We start from the raw sequence: 17,452 nt of genomic DNA, 5'->3' as shown, positions 1-17,452 counted from the left end.
TCGGCCGAGGGGCACAGTGGGGTGGGGGTGGGGACAGTGCAGAAGAAGCCGCCAGACATGGGGGAAACCTCCAGCTAGGACATACCCATAACCGGGCACTGTGGCCGGTGGAGGAAATTGACCTCAGGGGCTAGAGGGCTCAGACGGAATGACAGATTCTTGGAACCGAAGTGTCCCCGGGGCTGTGGGCTGGGAAAGGAGAAGACGGACACAGCAGACACAGAAGAGGCCACAGCTTCTGTCTTTATTCCTCAATGGTGCAAGTCTGGGCTGTGACAGATACTTCACAGGACTCAGGTGAAGGGTGGTTGGGAGGAGGCTCGGAGTTCTCTTCACTTTCCTCTTCAGAAGAGGAGGACGTCCCTGGACCCCAGAGCCAGGCCCCAAGAGCGGACCCAGAAGAGAACAAAAGAGCATTGGAGGTGGTGGAGAGTCCTGCGGCCCCTGTGGGACAAAGGGGGACAGGGGTGGTGGTCGGGCACCCGACGGGCAGGGCCAGGTCCCGGCACCCCAGGACAGGACACGTACCCCACCCCGCTGCTTCCCCAGGCCCCCCTCTCCGCTCGGCAAGGGGCCTCCAGGACAAACAGGAGGTTCTGGGCAGCTGCCTCGCCTCCATGGGGGGCTGGGCCCAGGGGCAGGGGCGCTGCCCAGAGGTTGGGGGTCCTGGGACGCAGCTGTCCTGGGCACCCTGTCCCTCCCCCCTCCCCATGGAACAGGAACAGGGAGGGAGGACAAAGGTCCTGGAACTGGGGGAGAGCACAGGGCTTAGCCCAAACTCGGCTGACCGCCGGCCCCCCGCCACTGCCACCCCCTACGTCCCTCCTGTTCTCGAGCAGACACTCACCCACTGACTGTAGAACGGCCACCATGCTGCCGGCGGCCACCGCGCCCCCGTTGGCAACAGCCGCACTGGACATCATACTGGCCGCCAGGGATGAGGCGGTGATGCCGGTCGCAGTGAAGCCCACGGCGCCCAGGACCACGGGCACGGACCCCACTGCCACCGCTGTGGGGACAGGAGCAGGGTTGGCCCAGGAAAGGCCCCAGATGGCCCAATCCCTCCTGGGGCTGGGAGGGGTCACTGGGCTCCTGTGAGTGTGGAGGGAAGGACCGCGCCCACCAGGGGAACGGCAGGGACCAGGGGCCTGCGTGGAAGCCCAGGGCGAGTGGCTCCCAGCCTGGCCCATCAGGCCCCTGCCCTGCCCTCTCTTGGCCCCTGACACTAACCCTGGGGGCGGCTGTGTGGTCTCTGCCCGGGGACGGGGACTCTGCCTCTCCCCAAGCCCCGAGCACAGAGGACAGGGGGCAGCTGCTCTGCTGGGTGGGTGGGGTGGGGGACTCTGTTCTCTGTGCCCAGCCCCAGCAGCCACCTGCCACCCCTAGGCTGTGCTGTCAGAGGGCATCGTGCCAGGCCCGGCAGAGCAGCCGCTGAGCTCCTACCCTGCGACCACGTGTCACACGTGTCTGAGTGTCGCATTTCTGTGGCTTTCAGCTCACGGGTCTAACCACACCTGGAACAACTGAGTCAGGGACGAGCGTTTTGAGCTATAGCGGGTCGGACACATTTTGGACCTTCCAGGAGGGGTCCAGGCTCCAGGGGTCAGTGACTAGCCCTGGACCTCAGGGGCTGCACTTGGGGTCCTGTGTCCCAGTGGCGGTAACCTGGGCCCGCCCAACTGGGCCCCCTCCCTGCCCGCCCACTCAGGGTCTAGTGGTCTGGAGCAGTCTGGGTCAGGACCGGGGCAGCCCAGGGCCCAGGCCCAGTGGGGACCCATTCCCCGCAGGACTCACCTCCTCCAGCCACACCAGCTGCAATCCTACCGGGTTGGGGGAGGGAGAAAACACATCTGTGAGCCCCGCCCTGGTCCCCCGACCCCCTCTCTTCTCACAGTGAGAAAGCGCCTCTGAAGTTGCATTCTGAGGAGAGAAGAGTTTCTGTTCGACCTCTCCCTGTTTTTTTATGTGTGTGTTGGGGGAAGCTTGGACACCCCCAGAGATGTCCAGGGTTCACTCTTGGATCTGTGCTCAGGGCTCACTCAGGCTGGGGCTCGGGGGACCATCTGGGTGGTGGGGATCTAATCTGGGGGTGCCACTTGCAAGACAAGCGCCTTCCCCCCTGTGCTATCTGTGGCCTCATTCCGGTTTTCTTTTTATTGGTCTGTTTCCTTTCTACCCATTTGGAGGGAGGTCCGAAGTGACCCTGGAGCCCTCCCGGCCAAACTGTCAAACAGCCCCCGCCCGAGTCAGCCCTGTTCCCCTCAGGAATGTGTGGATTTGGCAAAGTGGCTTTGACCTGGGTGGTCTGACCAGGACAGGGAACCCCATGGCATGGGGGTCACACACTGTGAGCCCCTAGGGGGCGTGCTCCCTCCTCTCCTGACAGCCACTGGCCCTAAGAGAGCTGGGAGCAGTCACAGCCAAGGAGCCAGCAGTCTCCCCAGATGAGTAGAAAGATCCTCGGCTTCCTCCTCTGACATTTGCCCCCTCTTCCAGGAAGCCTTCTCTGATCCTCCTATCTGAAGGCATCATTGCGACCCCGTGGCTGGAGTTCGCTCACAGCCGTGATCTATACTCAGGTGCCTATGGGCCCGGCTCCCCACCTCTACGGCCATCATGGGGAAGGGAGGGACTTGCCACAGCCAGAGACGCCAGGACGGCTGTGTGGGGGTGGCGGCGGCTCCAGGAACTCCAGGGGCAGCGAGATACACAGAGGGGGCCGGGACACAGGACAGCAGATGGGGCCATGCCTGGCACACAGCCCAGCGGGGTTCTAGTCCTGGCATCTGCTAGGGTCCCCTGAGCCCACCAGGAGTGATCCCTGAGCACAGTAAGCGCTGAGCCCGGCTGCGTGTGGTCCCAATCCAAAGAGAAGAAGAGAAGACAAGGAATGCAGAGAGAGTTCCGTCTGCTGCCCAGGGAGGGCACCGGGGGGCACTGAGGAGTAGAAACAGGCACGGGGGGGGGGGGGCGGAGTGATAGCACAGCGGGTAGGGCATTTGCCTTGCACCTGGCTGACCCGGGTTCGATCCCCGGCATCCCCTAGGGTCCCCCAAGCACTGTCAGGAGCAATTCCTGAGTGCAAAGCCAGGAGTAACCCCTGAGCATCGCTGGGTGTGACCCAAAAAGCAAAATAATATAAAGAAAGAAAGAAACAGGCACGGAAAGGACAGCCCTGCCCGGGCCCAGGGCCCCTGTGGGGGAGGATGCTGTGGCTCCCCATGCAGAACCTGGTCAGGAAGCCCTGTGACCTGGGCAGGCTGACCTTGGCCTCTCTGGGCACCCAAAGCCCACCAGAAGGGGCTTGTTCCCTACTGGCCAAGGGTCTTGGGGAGCTGATCCAGCCCCTCCCCAACCCCCAACCCCAACATGGCCACCTGCTGTCCGTCCTATTCCTAGCCCAGGATAGGCTGCTGGGGCCCACCTGCTTCCTGTCCAGGGCGTGGCCCTCAGTTCCCCCTTTGAAGAGAAGCGGCACCAGTGCCTGCGTCCAGGACTTCTAAGAAGTCACCAGCAGCCAGACCCGCGCAGCGGCAGAGAGCAGCGCAGTGGGACTGGCCTTGCTAGGGCACATGTCCTCAGTATCAAGGGACGTGGGAACCGCCCAGGCCCCAGCGGGCTCGTCCCATATCTATGTAGGAGGAGGACACAGGTGGGGCGTCTGGTACGCAGGGCCACTTACCTGCAAGGGAGGAAGTCGCCACGGTCGCGGCAGAGGACCCCACCACAGCAGCCGAGGCCTTCAGTGACGCCACCCACGGACCCAGCGTGGCTATGGCTGACTTCAGGGCAACTTTGGAGGCCGCGGCTTGTCCTGAAAAAGAAGGGGGAGGGTTGCCTGGGGTCAGAGGTCCGTGGCCTGCCTCCCTCCCCCACACCCCTGACATTTGGGCCAGGAGAGGCTGGAGGAGGCCTGGGCGGGGCCTGTTAGTGGGACAGACTGAGCGAAGCAGATGTGGGCTGGGAGCATTTACGCGGCTCAAGATGGGGCTCTCGAGGTCAGAGTCCAGAGAGGGGGCCGGGTGGCCAGACCGAGCACTGAGTGAGCCGCCAGGAGAAGCACCCAGTGGGGACAGGCCCTGCGACAGGGAAAGCTCATCCTGCCCAGCGCGGTGCCCGCTTATTTCCAGAGTTCAGCTCCTGAAACCACGCAGTGCCCGGCACTAGAAGCCCGGATACAGAGGGGTGGGGAAGACACACGCGGGAATGACGCGCAGATATTTAACAAGGGACGCTGGGCCCTTGGCAGGAAGTTGGGCGCCCACATGGACGTGAATTCTGGTACTGAGTGCAGGAAAGAAAGAGGCAGACAACGGGGCCCAACACAGGGGACGCTAGTCCCAGAGCCCTGCACCCAGGGTCAGGAGAAACCCAGGCAGACTTCTGGGTGGGGACAGGCCTCCAGGCATCACTCAGTCCACCCAGGCCCCGAGCAGGACTGACCCCCTGCTCCTCCCCGTCTCCTGTCAGGAATACTCACCCTCGGAGGACAGGCCAGTCAGGACCTGGCCCGAGACTGCCATGCCCCCCGCCTTGGCCAGACTGGCCGCTGCCAGGGCCTTGGAGGAGACGGACATGGCCAAGACTCCCGCCGAAGAGAAGAGGGCCGCCATGCCGGGCAGGGATTCACACGGGGCAGCGGGGTCTGGCCCTAGACAGGAGGGGGAGGGGTTCCTCGGTGAGTGGTGGGAACAGCAGCCCTGGAGAAGACCCTGGGGCCCGCGGGACTTTCTGAGGGGAGGGGGAGGGTGGGAGGCGTCTTCCTTCTCAGTGGGCACCTCTTCCTTCAGAAGCTTCCAGAACCCAAGAGAATGCTGGAGCCACGCCAAGGGGCCAGGAGCACAGAGTTCCAAGTTACTCCGGGAGATATCGTGACCTCCAGGAGGAGAAGCTGGGGTCCGGGACCCTGGTGCACGGGAGGAAAGGCCCCTGGATGTGCTGGTCACTGGCTTCAAGCCCATCGGGACCAGGATGGAAGGGCTTGGGGGCGTCCCCTAGGCTGGGTCTTCCCAGGCCTCTAGGCCAATGGGGAAAGGCCCAGAACCCAGGAGCAGGGGGGCTGGAGAGATAGCACAGCGGGTAGGGCGTTTGCCTTGCACGCGGCCGACCCGGGTTCAAATCCCAGCATCCCATATGGTCCCCTGAGCACGGCCAGGGGTAATTCCTGAGTGCAGAGCCAGGAGTAACCACTGTGCATCGCCAGGTGGGACCCAAAAAGCAAAAAAAAAAAAAAAAAAAGAACCCAGGAGCAGGGCCGGGCTAAGTCCCTCTCCCCTTCCCACCTCCTGTGACCACTTCCCCTGGAGACAACCATGAGCAATCTGAGCCTAGGTCCACAGGTGCCTCCCCTGCACTCCTTCCCACCCACCCCCTTCCCCGCCACTGCCCAGCTCACCTGGAGAGGCAGGAGCTGGGGCACCAGTCTGATCTGGAGGCAGCCTCTGGGTCCGGAGGCAGAGTCTGAAAGAGCTGCCAGGGCCCAATCCAGAGGGAGCCCCGCCTGCCAGGCTGCGACCAATGAGCTGAGTTTCATTTCCCAGGAAACCGAAACCAGAGAAGTTTTCATTTTCCCTGCTTCAGCCAATTCAGTGGAAGGCCAGATGTCCTGGCAGAAGCAGTAAGAATCTTTCAAGGTGGGGAGGGGGTGAAGGGCGTGCTGACCGCCATATTATGACGACCACAGATGGGGTTTACAAGCTTGCAATGATCCAGTATCTGGAAGAAATCTCCCTGGACTTAGTTGGTAAAGTACGGAAATCCAAAACCTCATATCTCTTCACACCAGGTCTGACTCCAGTGGGGAACTCCTAACAATAATAGTGAGGTTTGTGTTGAAGTATTGAATGTAACCAAAGAAAGAGAAAGTAAAGTGAAATTTATCAGTTACAAGGTGGGGGGGGGATGGAGGGGCAGAATGGGAGGTGTACTGGGTTTTTTTTTCTTTTTTTTCTCTTGTTTTCTTTTCTTTTCCTTTTTTTTTTTTGGTGGTAGGATGTGTGCACTGGTGAAGGGATGGTTGTTTCAGCATTGTATAACTGAGACTTAAGCCTGAAAGCATTGTAATTTTCCACATGGTGATTCAATACAATAAAATTCTTATTTAAAAAAAATATTCTTTTTTTTCGGGGGGGTCACACCCAGCGATGCTCAGGGATTACTCCTGGCTCTGCACTCAGCAATCACTCCTGGAGGTGTTCAGGGGACCCTATGGGATGCAGGGAATTGAACGCCCTCCCCGCTCCCCGCTGTGCTATCGCTCCAGCCCCAAGAATCTCTTTTTTTCAGTCTGAGGAGGAAAACTGTGTTGCACGTGTGTTCAGCCATTCCCATGCCCCATTACATGCATTGACCAAGCACCCGTGTTCCCTGTACAACACGGGTCAGTGAGATGTTCACTTGCTGAACCCCTCCCCACCCCCATCCCTCAGCCCCATTGTGAGGGGAGCCAGTGAACCAGGAGAAACTCCTGGCTGAGCCCCCGGGTCTCCCACTGGGCTGTTGTCTCCTTCTTGTCACCCGCACTGGGTGCCTGCAGGGCCACTTCTTGGGGGTTAAAGGGCACCCTCAGGGAGAGGTGAGGCCAGTAGAGTGCCCCTCCCTGTGTCCCAGCAACCCTGAACCTGGATCCACGGTGCCAGTCTGTCCTGTCTTACTTGCTCACCAAAGATGGGCAACCAGGGTGAACAACCCCCCCCACCCCCCCCACACACCCGTCTGTACCAAGCCAACACCATGCAGCCTCTCTGGACCCCAAGAGTCACCACCCTCCAGCCCTTGTCCAGTCCCAAGGACTGGCCCCATGTCAGAGCCCAGAGAATTTGTGGGTGCTCACCTAAGGTTTGGGGAGCCCCAGCCCTACCCGCTGCTCGGGTGCTGGCGTTCAGAGTCTGCTGCTGGCCGGGTGCTTCACACAGACCCCACAGGGCATACCCAGCAGCTCTGTGACAGGGGCCGGAGGATCTCACCAGTGTAAAGAAACAAAGACAGGGACCGGATTGCATGCAGTGAAAGCAAACCCTGGGACTTTGACAACAGGATTTAGGTGAGCAAGTGTGGTTGAAGGAGCACTGATAGCGGGGGGAAGACGAAATGAACAGGAAGCGGCCTAAGGACAGTGACGGAGGGTCTCAGGCATTTCTGTCATGTGAGAAGTGCAGTGACCCCTTGCACCATAAAGCATCACAGTTGTCAGCAAAGCAATGATATAAAGCCTCAAGAACAGAAACATCTACAAGGAAAATCAAGTCTTGTCTTCCAAAACAAAGGGAAGGAACTCAAAAGATGCGTACACCATGTACGGCCTGCCGTGGGCTGTCTCTCATGGAAAGAACTTGGTTTCCAAAGTGGGTCATGGAACAAGTGAAACCAGAGCCAAAGCACTAGGCCCAAGGGGCCAATGTCACTGTCACTGTCATCCCGTTGCTCATCAATTTGCTAAAGCGGGCACCAGTAACGTCTTCATTGTGAGACTTGTTGTGACTGTTTTTGGCATATTGAATACACCATGGAGAGCTTGCCAGGCTCTGCCGTGCGGGCGGGATACTCTGGTAGCTTGCCGGGCTCTCCTAGAGGGGCAGAGGAATCAAATCCGACAAATGTCCTAACCCCAGTGCTACCGCCTCAAGGAAACACATCTTATTTCACATCTTGGGGTCATCGGCCGAGGGGCACAGTGGGTTGGGGGTCGGGACAGTGCAGAAGAAGCCGCCAGACATGGGGGAAACCTCCAGCTAGAACATACCCATAAACCGGGCACTGTGGCCGGTGGAGGAAATTGACCTCAGGGGCTAGAGGGCTCAGACAGAATGACAGATCCTTGGAACCGAAGTGTCCCCGGGGCTGTGGGCTGGGAAAGGAGATGACAGACACAGCAGACACAGAAGAGGCCACAGCTTCTGTCTTTATTCCTCAAGGGTGCAAGTCGGGGCTCTGACAGGCTCTTCTCAGGACTCAGGTGAAGGGTGGCTGGGAGGAGGCTCGGAGTTCTCTCCACTTTCTATTCACAGGACGATTAAAGACCAGAGCAAGGCCCCAACACTGGACCCAGTAGCGCCCAAAGCAGCGGTGGTGGTGGTGGAGAGTCCTGCAGCCCCTGTGGGAAAAAGGGGGACAGGGGTGGTGGTCGGGCACCCGACAGGGGCTGGGCCAGATCCCGGCACCCCAGGACAGGACACGTACCCCACCCCGCTGCTTCCCCAGGCCCCCCTCTCCGCTCGGCAAGGGGCCTCCAGGACAAACAGGAGGTTCTGGGCAGCTGCCTCGCCTCCATGGGGGGCTGGGCCGAGGGGCAGGGACGCTGCCCAGAGGTTGGGGTTCCTGGGATGCAGCTGTCCTGGGCACCCTGTCCCCCCCCTTCCCATGGAACAGGGACAGGGAGGGAGGACAAAGGTCCTGGAACTGGGGGAGAGCACAGGGCTTAGCCCAAACTCGGCTGACCGCCGGCCCCCCGCCACGGCCACCCCCTTCCTCCCCCCTGTTCTCACGCAGACACTCACCCACTGACTGTAGAACGGCCACCATGCTGCCGGCGGCCACTGCGCCCCCGTTGGCAACAGCCGCACTGGACATCATACTGGCCGCCAGGGATGAGGGGGCGATGCCGGTCGCAGTGAAGCCCACAGCACTCAGGACAATGGGCGTGCCCACCACTGCCACTGCTGTGGGGACAGGAGCAGGGTTGGCCCGGGAAGGCCCCAGATGGCCCGATCCCTCCTGGGGCTGGGAGGGCTCACTGGGCTCCTGTGGGTGTGGAGGGAAGGACCGCGCCCAGCAGGGGAAGGGCAGGGACCAGGGGCCTGCGTGGAAGCCCAGGGCGAGTGGCTCCCAGCTGGCCCGTCAGGCCCCTGCCCTGCCCTCTCTTGGCCCCTGACACTAACCCTGGGGGCGGCTGTGTGGTCTCTGCCCAGGGACGGGGACTCTGGCTCTCCCCAAGCCCCGAGCACAGAGGACAGGGGGCAGCTGCTCTACTGGGTGGGTGGGGTGGGGGACTCTGTTCCCTGTGCCCGGCCCCAGCAGCCACCTGCCACCCCCAGGCTGTGCCGTCAGAGGGCATCGTGCCAGGCCCGGCAGAGCAGCTGCTGAGCTCCTACCCCTGGACCACGTGTCACACGTGTCTGAGTGTCACATTTCTGTGGCTTTCAGCTCACGGGTCTATCCACACCTGGAACAACAGAGTCAGGGACGAGCCTTTTGAGCTCTAGTGGGTAGGTCACATCCCGGACCTTCCAGGAGGGGTGCAGGCTCCACGGGTCAGTGACTAGCCCTGGACCTCAGGAGCTGCACTTGGGTTCCTGTGTCCCAGTGGCGGTAACCTGGGCTTGCCAAACTGTGCCCCTTGCCCGCCCGCCCACTCAGGGTCTAGTGGTCTGGAGCAGTCTGGGTCAGGACCGGGGCAGCCCTGGGCCCAGGCCCAGTGGGGACCCATTCCCCGCACGACTCACCTCCTCCGGCCACAGCGGCAACTATTGTACCTGGAGGGGGAGGGACAAAGCACAATGTGACCCTTCCCTGGTCCCCCGACCCCCTCCCTTCTCACAGTGAGAAAGCGCCTCTGAAGTTGCATTTAGAGGACACAAGAGTTTCTGGAGGGCCTCTCCCTGTTTTTTCAGAAAAGTCTCATTTCTCATGTCATGCTCCAGTAGGGAAGGGCACGGAAAAGGCCGCACACCTCCCTTCAACCCTGCACGCTTGTTTTTAAGGTAACAAGATACACCCTGATCTTTTTGATTCTGTGCACTAGGGTCAATTTGGCTCCTCTGCTCTATGCCTTTGCCAGACATGTGATCTGCATCTAAGGCTGGAACGCGCCTCCCCCGGCCCCTGGACCCAGATGTGAGTGTCCGTCCAGCGAGAAGAGGCGCCTTGTTTCCGGTCACGAAGACGGAGCACAGACTGGCCCCTGCCACCCTGAGTGGAAATTTCAGTCCCAATCTGCTCTCTCCATCGCTCCTTCTGGTGATTTCTCTTCCTGCACAGGTGACCCTTCCCACACACTGGCCTCTCACTTCGCAATGTCTCAGACTTTCCCTTCAAAAAGTGTCGGACTTCCCTTCACGGGGACACTCTGTAAGTCTCAGCCCTCCGCTATGGTGACAACTAGTCATGTGTGGCCCCTGAAAGCATAAATTTCAAGGAAACAGAGTTGAAAATGCTCTTTTGCTATCCCAGGATATCTGCAGTGCTCATTATCACATGGGCTATTACCCCACAGCAGCCATATGGACATGCTGCTCATCCAGAAAGTTCTATTGGATACTCTTGCCCTTCACGTTGTCATGAACAAACCCTCTTCCCTTCCCTATTCGTGATATCACCAGCAGAACCCCGCATTCTCCCTTTAGAGATTCTGGCTCTAGCCAAAATTCCAGGGTGACCTGGGGGATTCTGGATGCCGCAGGGCTCAAACATCACTCCTTGGAACCACTTTCTTGGGTTGACTAAGAATCACCAAGAATGGGGCGATAGCACAGCGGGTAGGCGTTTGCCTTGCAAGCAGCCAAACCGGATTCAATCCTAAGCATCCCATATGGGGTCCCCCGAGCACCACCAAGAGTAATTCCTGAGTGCATGAGCCAGGAGTGACCCCTGTGCAATGCCGGGTGTGACCCACAAAGGAAAAAAAAAGAATCACCAAGAATGCCCCCCAGTTCCCTTGGGTGCAATTTGGACACTACTCCTCTCAAATGAACAAACAAGAAATAACAAAGGTTTTGAGCAGCTTCTGTCCTTTGTCTCTGGATTTTATTAGACGGCCACGGCATGCCCCAGGATGCATCATTTGTGTTATGATCGGAACTGTCTGTTTCATTTGCTCAGATCAACACCAATGCTAGGAATATTTTCAGGTCTCTTGCTGCTGATTCGCCAACATCAGGCACAGGCTCCAAGAGGGAGACATGGCCAACAGCGCCCCCTGGTGTCTGCAAGGACACTCTGGTCTGCATGCCTCTGTCCCCTCAAAGTCACAGGCTGCAAGGCCATGGCCAGTGTGATGGTGGGACTGGAACCTCGGCCAGATCCCTCAGGACTGGGATTACTGACCTTTTTTAAAGCATTTTTTTGGTTTGTTTGTTTTGCTTTTTGGGTCACCAAAAAGTAACCCAATAATGCTCATGGGTTACTCCTGGCACTGCTCTCAGGAATTACTCCTGACAGTGCTCAGAGGACCATATGGGATGCCGGGGATTGAACCCAGGTTGCCCACATGCAAGGCAAACACCCCACCCACTGTACTATCACTCCTGCACACACACCTTCCCCTCAGGCTTGTATTCTTTGTTTGTTTTGGCCATGCCTGATGGTACTCTGAGCTTGCTCCTGGCTCTGCTCATAGATCACTCCTGACTGGGCTTCGGGACCATTGGGGGCACCAGTGATCAATCCTGGATTGATCACATGGAAGGCAAGCCCCCTACCCACTGCACTCACTCTCCAGCCTGAAAATTACCCTCTGTACTTTGATCTTCAACCTTCCAGTCTCCAGAACATGATATACACAGTTCTGTTGTGTATAAATAAGCTGATGGCATTTTGTTACAGCAGCTGGAACCAACTAAGACAAGAGGCCGTCCACAGGGTGGGCAGGAGCTCAGGAGAGGGGGAAAATACAGACACATCAGACACCTCAGAAGGGGCTAGTATTTTGAATGCATGAAGAATTCCTTCAGTTCAGTCATAAAAGCCAAATGATTTTTAAAATGGACACGGCAGGGGCAGGGATGTAGCTCAGTGGGAGAGCACCTGCTTTGCAGGGTGAGCGGGAATACCCCACACCGCCAAGTGCGAACCCCACATCTGCAGGGCACGCCCAGAGTTGGACTTTTGGGTCAAGGCTAGATGAGGAAATATGTGATCTAGAGGAAGTTTAATCAGAGAATCAAAAGTTAGTAAAGGGCCCAGAGGTCATAACTCAGGCAGTGTGTCAAACTGGCAGGAGGCCAGCTGAGGGAGTGGCACCAATGGCACCAAGGCTGAGCCAAGAGACTCTGGTGAGGGGTTAGACCCAGAGGAGAGGGGCCTCTGAAATACTGATCCATAAACTTGGTGTTCGAGCTCTGTACCAGCACCTAATCCACCCCATGCAGTGAGCATCAAACCAATTAAAGCCAGAGAGGGGGTATGGCTGGCCAGGACCAATGGGGGACCCTGGGACCCCACTTTTCAGCTCCGATGAGCCCTGAGCCCTATTCTGATTCTGGGGTGGGGGTGGTTGTAGATATTACACTAGGGAAGTTTCCTTAGTACTGACACCTTGGAAGGCGGAGCTCTGAGTGTGCCTGTGTGTGTGTGTGTGTGTGTGTGTGTGTGTGTAGGGTGGTGTCCGAGGAGGGTATCAGGGCCCAGTTACCAAGCATTATCCTTGGGTTGTGTGAAGAAGCTTTGAGTGTTGGGAGCCTGGAACAGTCTTCCCTGTGGAAGAGAAGAAGGAGGCAGCAATGAGACCAGAGACCCAGAGACCCCACACAGCGGCCTCCTCCATGTCCGGAAACCACCGGAATCCTGATTGGCCCAGGGTAGGGGGGGGATCAGACCGCCAGGATGAGGTCATGGGAGGTTCTCTGGAGCCCAGAGGAAGCCAGACTCAGCCCCACCCAGCACCCACCTCCCACTGTCACCTGCAGGCCCTGGGTGGCAGGTCTGGGCCAGAGTCTCTCTGTCCCAGCCCTGCCACCAAACCTCAGGTCCCCCCTTTACTGCCTCAGAGGACAGGAGCCCCTGCAGAGACTCGAGCAGCACTTCCTGCTGTGTTTTCTGCAATGTCCACTGACATCTTGACAGTAGCTTGAGAAGAGCCAGTGAGAGGCTGCTGGGGCCCCTCTCCCTCCCACAAACCGAAGGCCCTGCTAGACCTGTAAGGGACGGGGGAGTCAGACAGTCTCTGCCGCCCAGAGCCCTGCTCTCTGCACCTGTCTACCATCTCCCCGGATCCGCCAAGGCACATCTAGACCGTGACTTTCCCTGGTGGCTCCCAATTTTCCAGGGCTCTGCCCACTGTCCAGCCTCCCCACCCCCAAGCCTGAGGTGGGGAGAGTAGCCTGCCTTGGAACAGAAAACAAGGCCCCTGGATGTGCTGGTCACTGGCTTCAAGCCCATCGGGACCAGGATGGAAGGGCCTGGGGGTGTCCCCTAGGCTGGGTCTTCCCAGGCCTCCAGGCCAGCAGAGCAGGGAAAGGCCCAGAGCCCAGGAGCAGGGCCGGGCTAAGTCCCTCTCCCCTTCCCACCTCCTCTGACCACTTCCCCTGAAGACAACCATGAGCAATCTGAGCCTAGGTCCACAGATGCCTCCTCTGCACCCCCCTCCCTCCCTGTGGCACTGGTCCGGTCTGGAGGCCCCCCGCTGGGTCCGGAGGCAGAGTCTGAAAGAGCGGCCAGGGCCCAATCCAGAGGGAGCCCCGCCTGCCAGGCTGCGACCAGTGAGCTGAGTTTCATTTCCCAGGAAACCGAAACCAGAGAAGTTTGATTTTCCCTGCTTCAGCCAAAGGCCAGACGTCCTGGCTGAAGCAGTAAGAATCTTTCCGGGGTGAAGGGCGTGGTGACCGCCATATTATGACGACCACAGATGGGGTTTTCAAGCTTTCAATGTTCCAGTATCCGGAAGAAATCTCCCTGGATTTAGTTGGTAAAGTACGGAAATCCAAAACCTCATATCTTTTCACACCCGGGTTGACCCTAATGGGGAAATCCTTGCAGTAATAGTACGGTTTGTGCTGAAATATTGAATGTAACCAAAGTAAATAGAAAATAAAGTGAAATTTATCAGTTACAAGGCTGGGGGATTGGGGCGCAGATTGGGAGGTATACTGTTTTTTTTTTTTCTTTTTTTCTCTTTTCATTCTTTCCTCTTTTTTTTGGTGGGATGTGTGCACTGGTGAAGGGATGGTTGTTTCAGCATTGTATAACTGAGACTTAAGCCTGAATACATTGTAATTTTCCACATGGTGATTCAATAAAATAAAATTCTTATTTTAAAAAAGAAATTGAATTTTTTTTCTTTGTGGGTCACACCCAGCGATGCTCAGGGATTACTCCTGGCTCTGCACTCAGCATTCACTCCTGGAGGTGTTCAGAGGACCCTATGGGATGCTGGGAATTGAACGCCCTGCCCGCTCCCCGCTGTGCTATCGCTCCAGCCCCAAGAGACTCTTTTTTTCAGTCTGAGGAGGAAAACTGTGTTGCACGTGTGTTCAGCCATTCCCATGCCCCATTACATGCATTGACCAAGCACCCGTGTTCCCTGTACAACACGGGTCAGTGAGATGTTCACTTGCTGAACCCCTCCCCACCCCCATCCCTCAGCCCCATTGTGAGTGAAGCCAGTGAACCAGGAGAAACTCCTGGCTGAGCCCCCGGGTCACCCACTGGGCTGTTGTCTCCTTCTTGTCACCGGCACTGGGTGCCTGCAGGGCCACTTCTTGGGGGTTAAAGGGCACCCTCAGCGAGAGGTGAGGCCAGTAGAGTGCCCCTCCCTGTGTCCCAGCAACCCTGAACCTGGATCCACGGTGCCAGCCTGTCCTGTCTTACTTGCTCACCAACGATGGGCAACCAGGTGAACAAACCCCCCCCCACACACACACACACCCCGCCTATACCAAGCAAACACCATGCAGCCCTCTCTGGACCCCAAGAGCCACCACCCTCCAGCCCTTGTCCAGTCCCAAGGACTGGCCCCATGTCTGAGCCCAGAGTATTTGTGGGTGCTCACCTAGGGTTTGGGGAGCCCCAGCCCTACCCGCTGCTCGGGTGCTGGCGTTCAGAGTCTGCTGCTGGCCGGGTGCTTCACACAGACCCCACAGGGCATACCCAGCAGCTCTCTGACAGGGGCCTTCTCTTCCCCCAACAGCTGCTGATCGGGCGTTTCTGTTGACACTTCTTTGATCTAGGTAATGTCCTTCAGTACCCGGTCCTTTGGGTGTGAGTCACATGGGAGAGGCTCCATCCTGGGAGCTGAAGGGAAGGTCAGGGCTAAGGCCTGTTGGGGATTGGCCTTGGTCGCCCCTGTTTGTTATCCCTGGGAAGGGAATGAGCAGGGGAAACACTGGGCATATGGGAGTGCCACGCCCTGGCGTGTGACCCTGTTGATGGGGACCCTGATCCGCCTTGGCTGGGCCAGGAGCCACATTCTCATTCCTGAGAGAGTTCAAGGACAGCAAACACAGCTGCAAGGCAGAATAATAGATAACGTCGCTCAATCTGTAACCCTCGGCTTTCCCGCGGAATGTTCACTACATACTATAAAAGAAAATGAGCTTCGGAATCGAGTCGCTGTATGTTTCATACAGTCCTCCCTACCCCCTCTTTCAGCCCTCATTTCTCGCTCCAGCCCAAGTTCAAGTTGGCTGCACTGGACGCGGCAAGTGGTGCCCGAGTGGGGACCGGAGCATGAGGGAGTCAATGAAGAGTCCCCAACAAAAAGTGACACGTTGCAAGTAATCTACAGAGTAACTTAAAGAGTTTGGGGTATTCTGTACATTGATAATAGGGAGAAAAGTGGGCACACTTACAGCCGCCTGCAGCTGTTTGCACCAAACTTGCAGACGGTAATAAGAGCAAAAGGCTTGAAAATGCAGGAGAAGCAGAGAGAAGCATTTCCTGAGCATGTATGAAAAGTCGGCCCTTGGTTTCCTATGAAGGTATTTTGAATGAGACGACATGGAGTCAGGTAGGGCTTGAGCTTCAGCAATATTACAATTACTGTGGTCCAGCCAATACGCCTGTAGATACTTTTGTGCTTTGGAGATTTATAATGGATAATATTAGCCTTTCTGCTGTCCCGAGCTAAAGACGCGGGAAATCGCCTTCCCGTATCTTCTGCTCCTTCTCTTTATGCGGAGACATCTACCCCTGAGACGCTCCCCTCTGCAACTTCTTTTAAGTCGCTACAAACGGAGCCTAAGCGTGATGACCATCGGGAAGCAACAAAACAGCAGGAGGAGGAAGAAGAGCAGTTGCAGGAGCTAGAGGCTCCCAGGAGATCTCTCTGTCCCATCCCACAGAACCAGATAAGGGGGTTCATGAGGAGAGGGTGAGAGTGATAGGGAGAGGGGAGACACACACACACACACTCACACTCACACACACACAGATGAGCAAAAGCTACTTGATTGTAACTCCACAGCACTTACCTATGCTTAGGCTTCAATCTACCTGCATCATGGCCTTAAGGTCAAACTAGAAGTAACTAATGGCACCGGGGCAACTAGGGGAGATAACAGTGGATACCCAGAAGGCTGATCTGTCTGTCCCTGTTGGCTAACCATCCTGCTCTTATAAAAATGTCCCAGTCCTCCGGTTCTTGTAAAACGGTTTTCTCAACCTGTTTATGCGAGTATTTGGCCACAAGCTACATGCTGAAGGCCTGCTCACCACATCTCTCAGTGCCGACCCTGGGGATATCAGTCCCCCGTTATGGAAATAATTGAAAAAACTTGGCCTTCACCCTATAAAAAGTTATGAAGAGAAAACTACTCAGCCTTCAATTGCTGACAAGCATGCCAACCTTTCCCCTTATCCAAAGGCCATTGCATTGGCAAAAGAGCAGGGTGACGACATGACTATTTTCCCACCTGCCTTAACCAGTAAGGTGGTCATATACATGAGCCTCTTCCTTCCAAGGAGATAAACGAGTAAAAATTGGTGTGCTCTCAATAGGGTCCGACCGCACCTTATACCTCAACTGTCATAGAAAATTTAACAGAAGACAATCTGTGCCCTAATTATTGGAAGCAGTTAGCTCACGCTGTCCTTTCCGGGGGAAATTATCTTTTATGGAAAGCTGATTTTTATGATTTATGCCGAGAAAAAGTCTAGATTGAATTGGGCATAGCAGATAGCAGTTACTGAAGAGATGCCAACAGGAGAAGGAATTCGTACGGACACCCAGAATCGATTAGGATTTACAGCAGCTGCTGAGGCTCAAACTAAGGCCCGAAAGGCTGCGAGGGCTCTGCCCACAGAGTCTAACAGGAATGATGGACTTACAGGAGTTAACAGGGACCTGATGAACCATTTGCTACATCTGTGGATAGGCTGCTTACAGCAGTAGATACAAAGATTGCAGATCCCGCTGCTGGATAATTAATAAGTAAACAATTGGCTTTTGAAAATGCAAATCAGGCTTGCCAGGCAGCCAGTCCCTACAGCCAGACCCTGCGGGCCAACCTACAGGATTACATCAGGTGATGTGCTGAGGTTACACCATCGAGAGTTCAGGGCATTGCCAGGGCTGCTGCCAGGAAGGGAACAAATTGTCAGACTCAGCTGCAGAGACAGCTAGGTCAGGGCCAGCAACCCAGGGGAACTGCTTTAAATGCATTTTGCAGAAAGAACTGTAGGAGCTCCAGTAAAGGCCCTGGTATGTGTCCATGGTGCAATTAAGGGAGACATTTATGGCCTAGTGCATGCTGAAGCAGAGCAGGTTAGAGTCAGGGAAACTCTGGCCTTTACATTTAAAAAT

General features: G+C 56.9%; 1 protein-coding gene across 3 annotated transcripts in view; it reads right to left on the bottom strand.

Annotated features, from left to right (window-relative positions):
* Window positions 1–225: 225 nt before the first annotated feature.
* LOC129403450 (interferon alpha-inducible protein 27-like protein 1) overlaps window positions 226–17,452 on the bottom strand; it is a 37,901-nt gene continuing 20,674 nt past the window's right edge. Inside the window, exons 1-4 of one of the 3 annotated variants that reach the window (XM_055132049.1) lie at window positions 4,481–4,612; window positions 3,683–3,814; window positions 848–1,009; window positions 226–444 (exon numbers count right to left, since the gene is read on the bottom strand). In XM_055132049.1, the coding sequence (XP_054988024.1) occupies window positions 245–444; window positions 848–1,009; window positions 3,683–3,814; window positions 4,481–4,577 (591 nt within the window). In that variant the 5' untranslated portion in view covers window positions 4,578–4,612 and the 3' untranslated portion in view covers window positions 226–244. Of the gene's footprint in view, window positions 445–847; window positions 1,010–3,682; window positions 3,815–4,480; window positions 4,613–17,452 lie in introns of those variants that run through there. The other 2 variants (XM_055132050.1, XM_055132048.1) reach the window with 2 other exon arrangements.

Source organism: Sorex araneus, chromosome 3 (assembly GCF_027595985.1).
Source record: "Sorex araneus isolate mSorAra2 chromosome 3, mSorAra2.pri, whole genome shotgun sequence".
NCBI lineage: Eukaryota > Metazoa > Chordata > Mammalia > Eulipotyphla > Soricidae > Sorex > Sorex araneus.
Note: the sequence above shows the minus strand (reverse complement) of the source record. Positions and strands in the feature narration are given on the sequence as shown.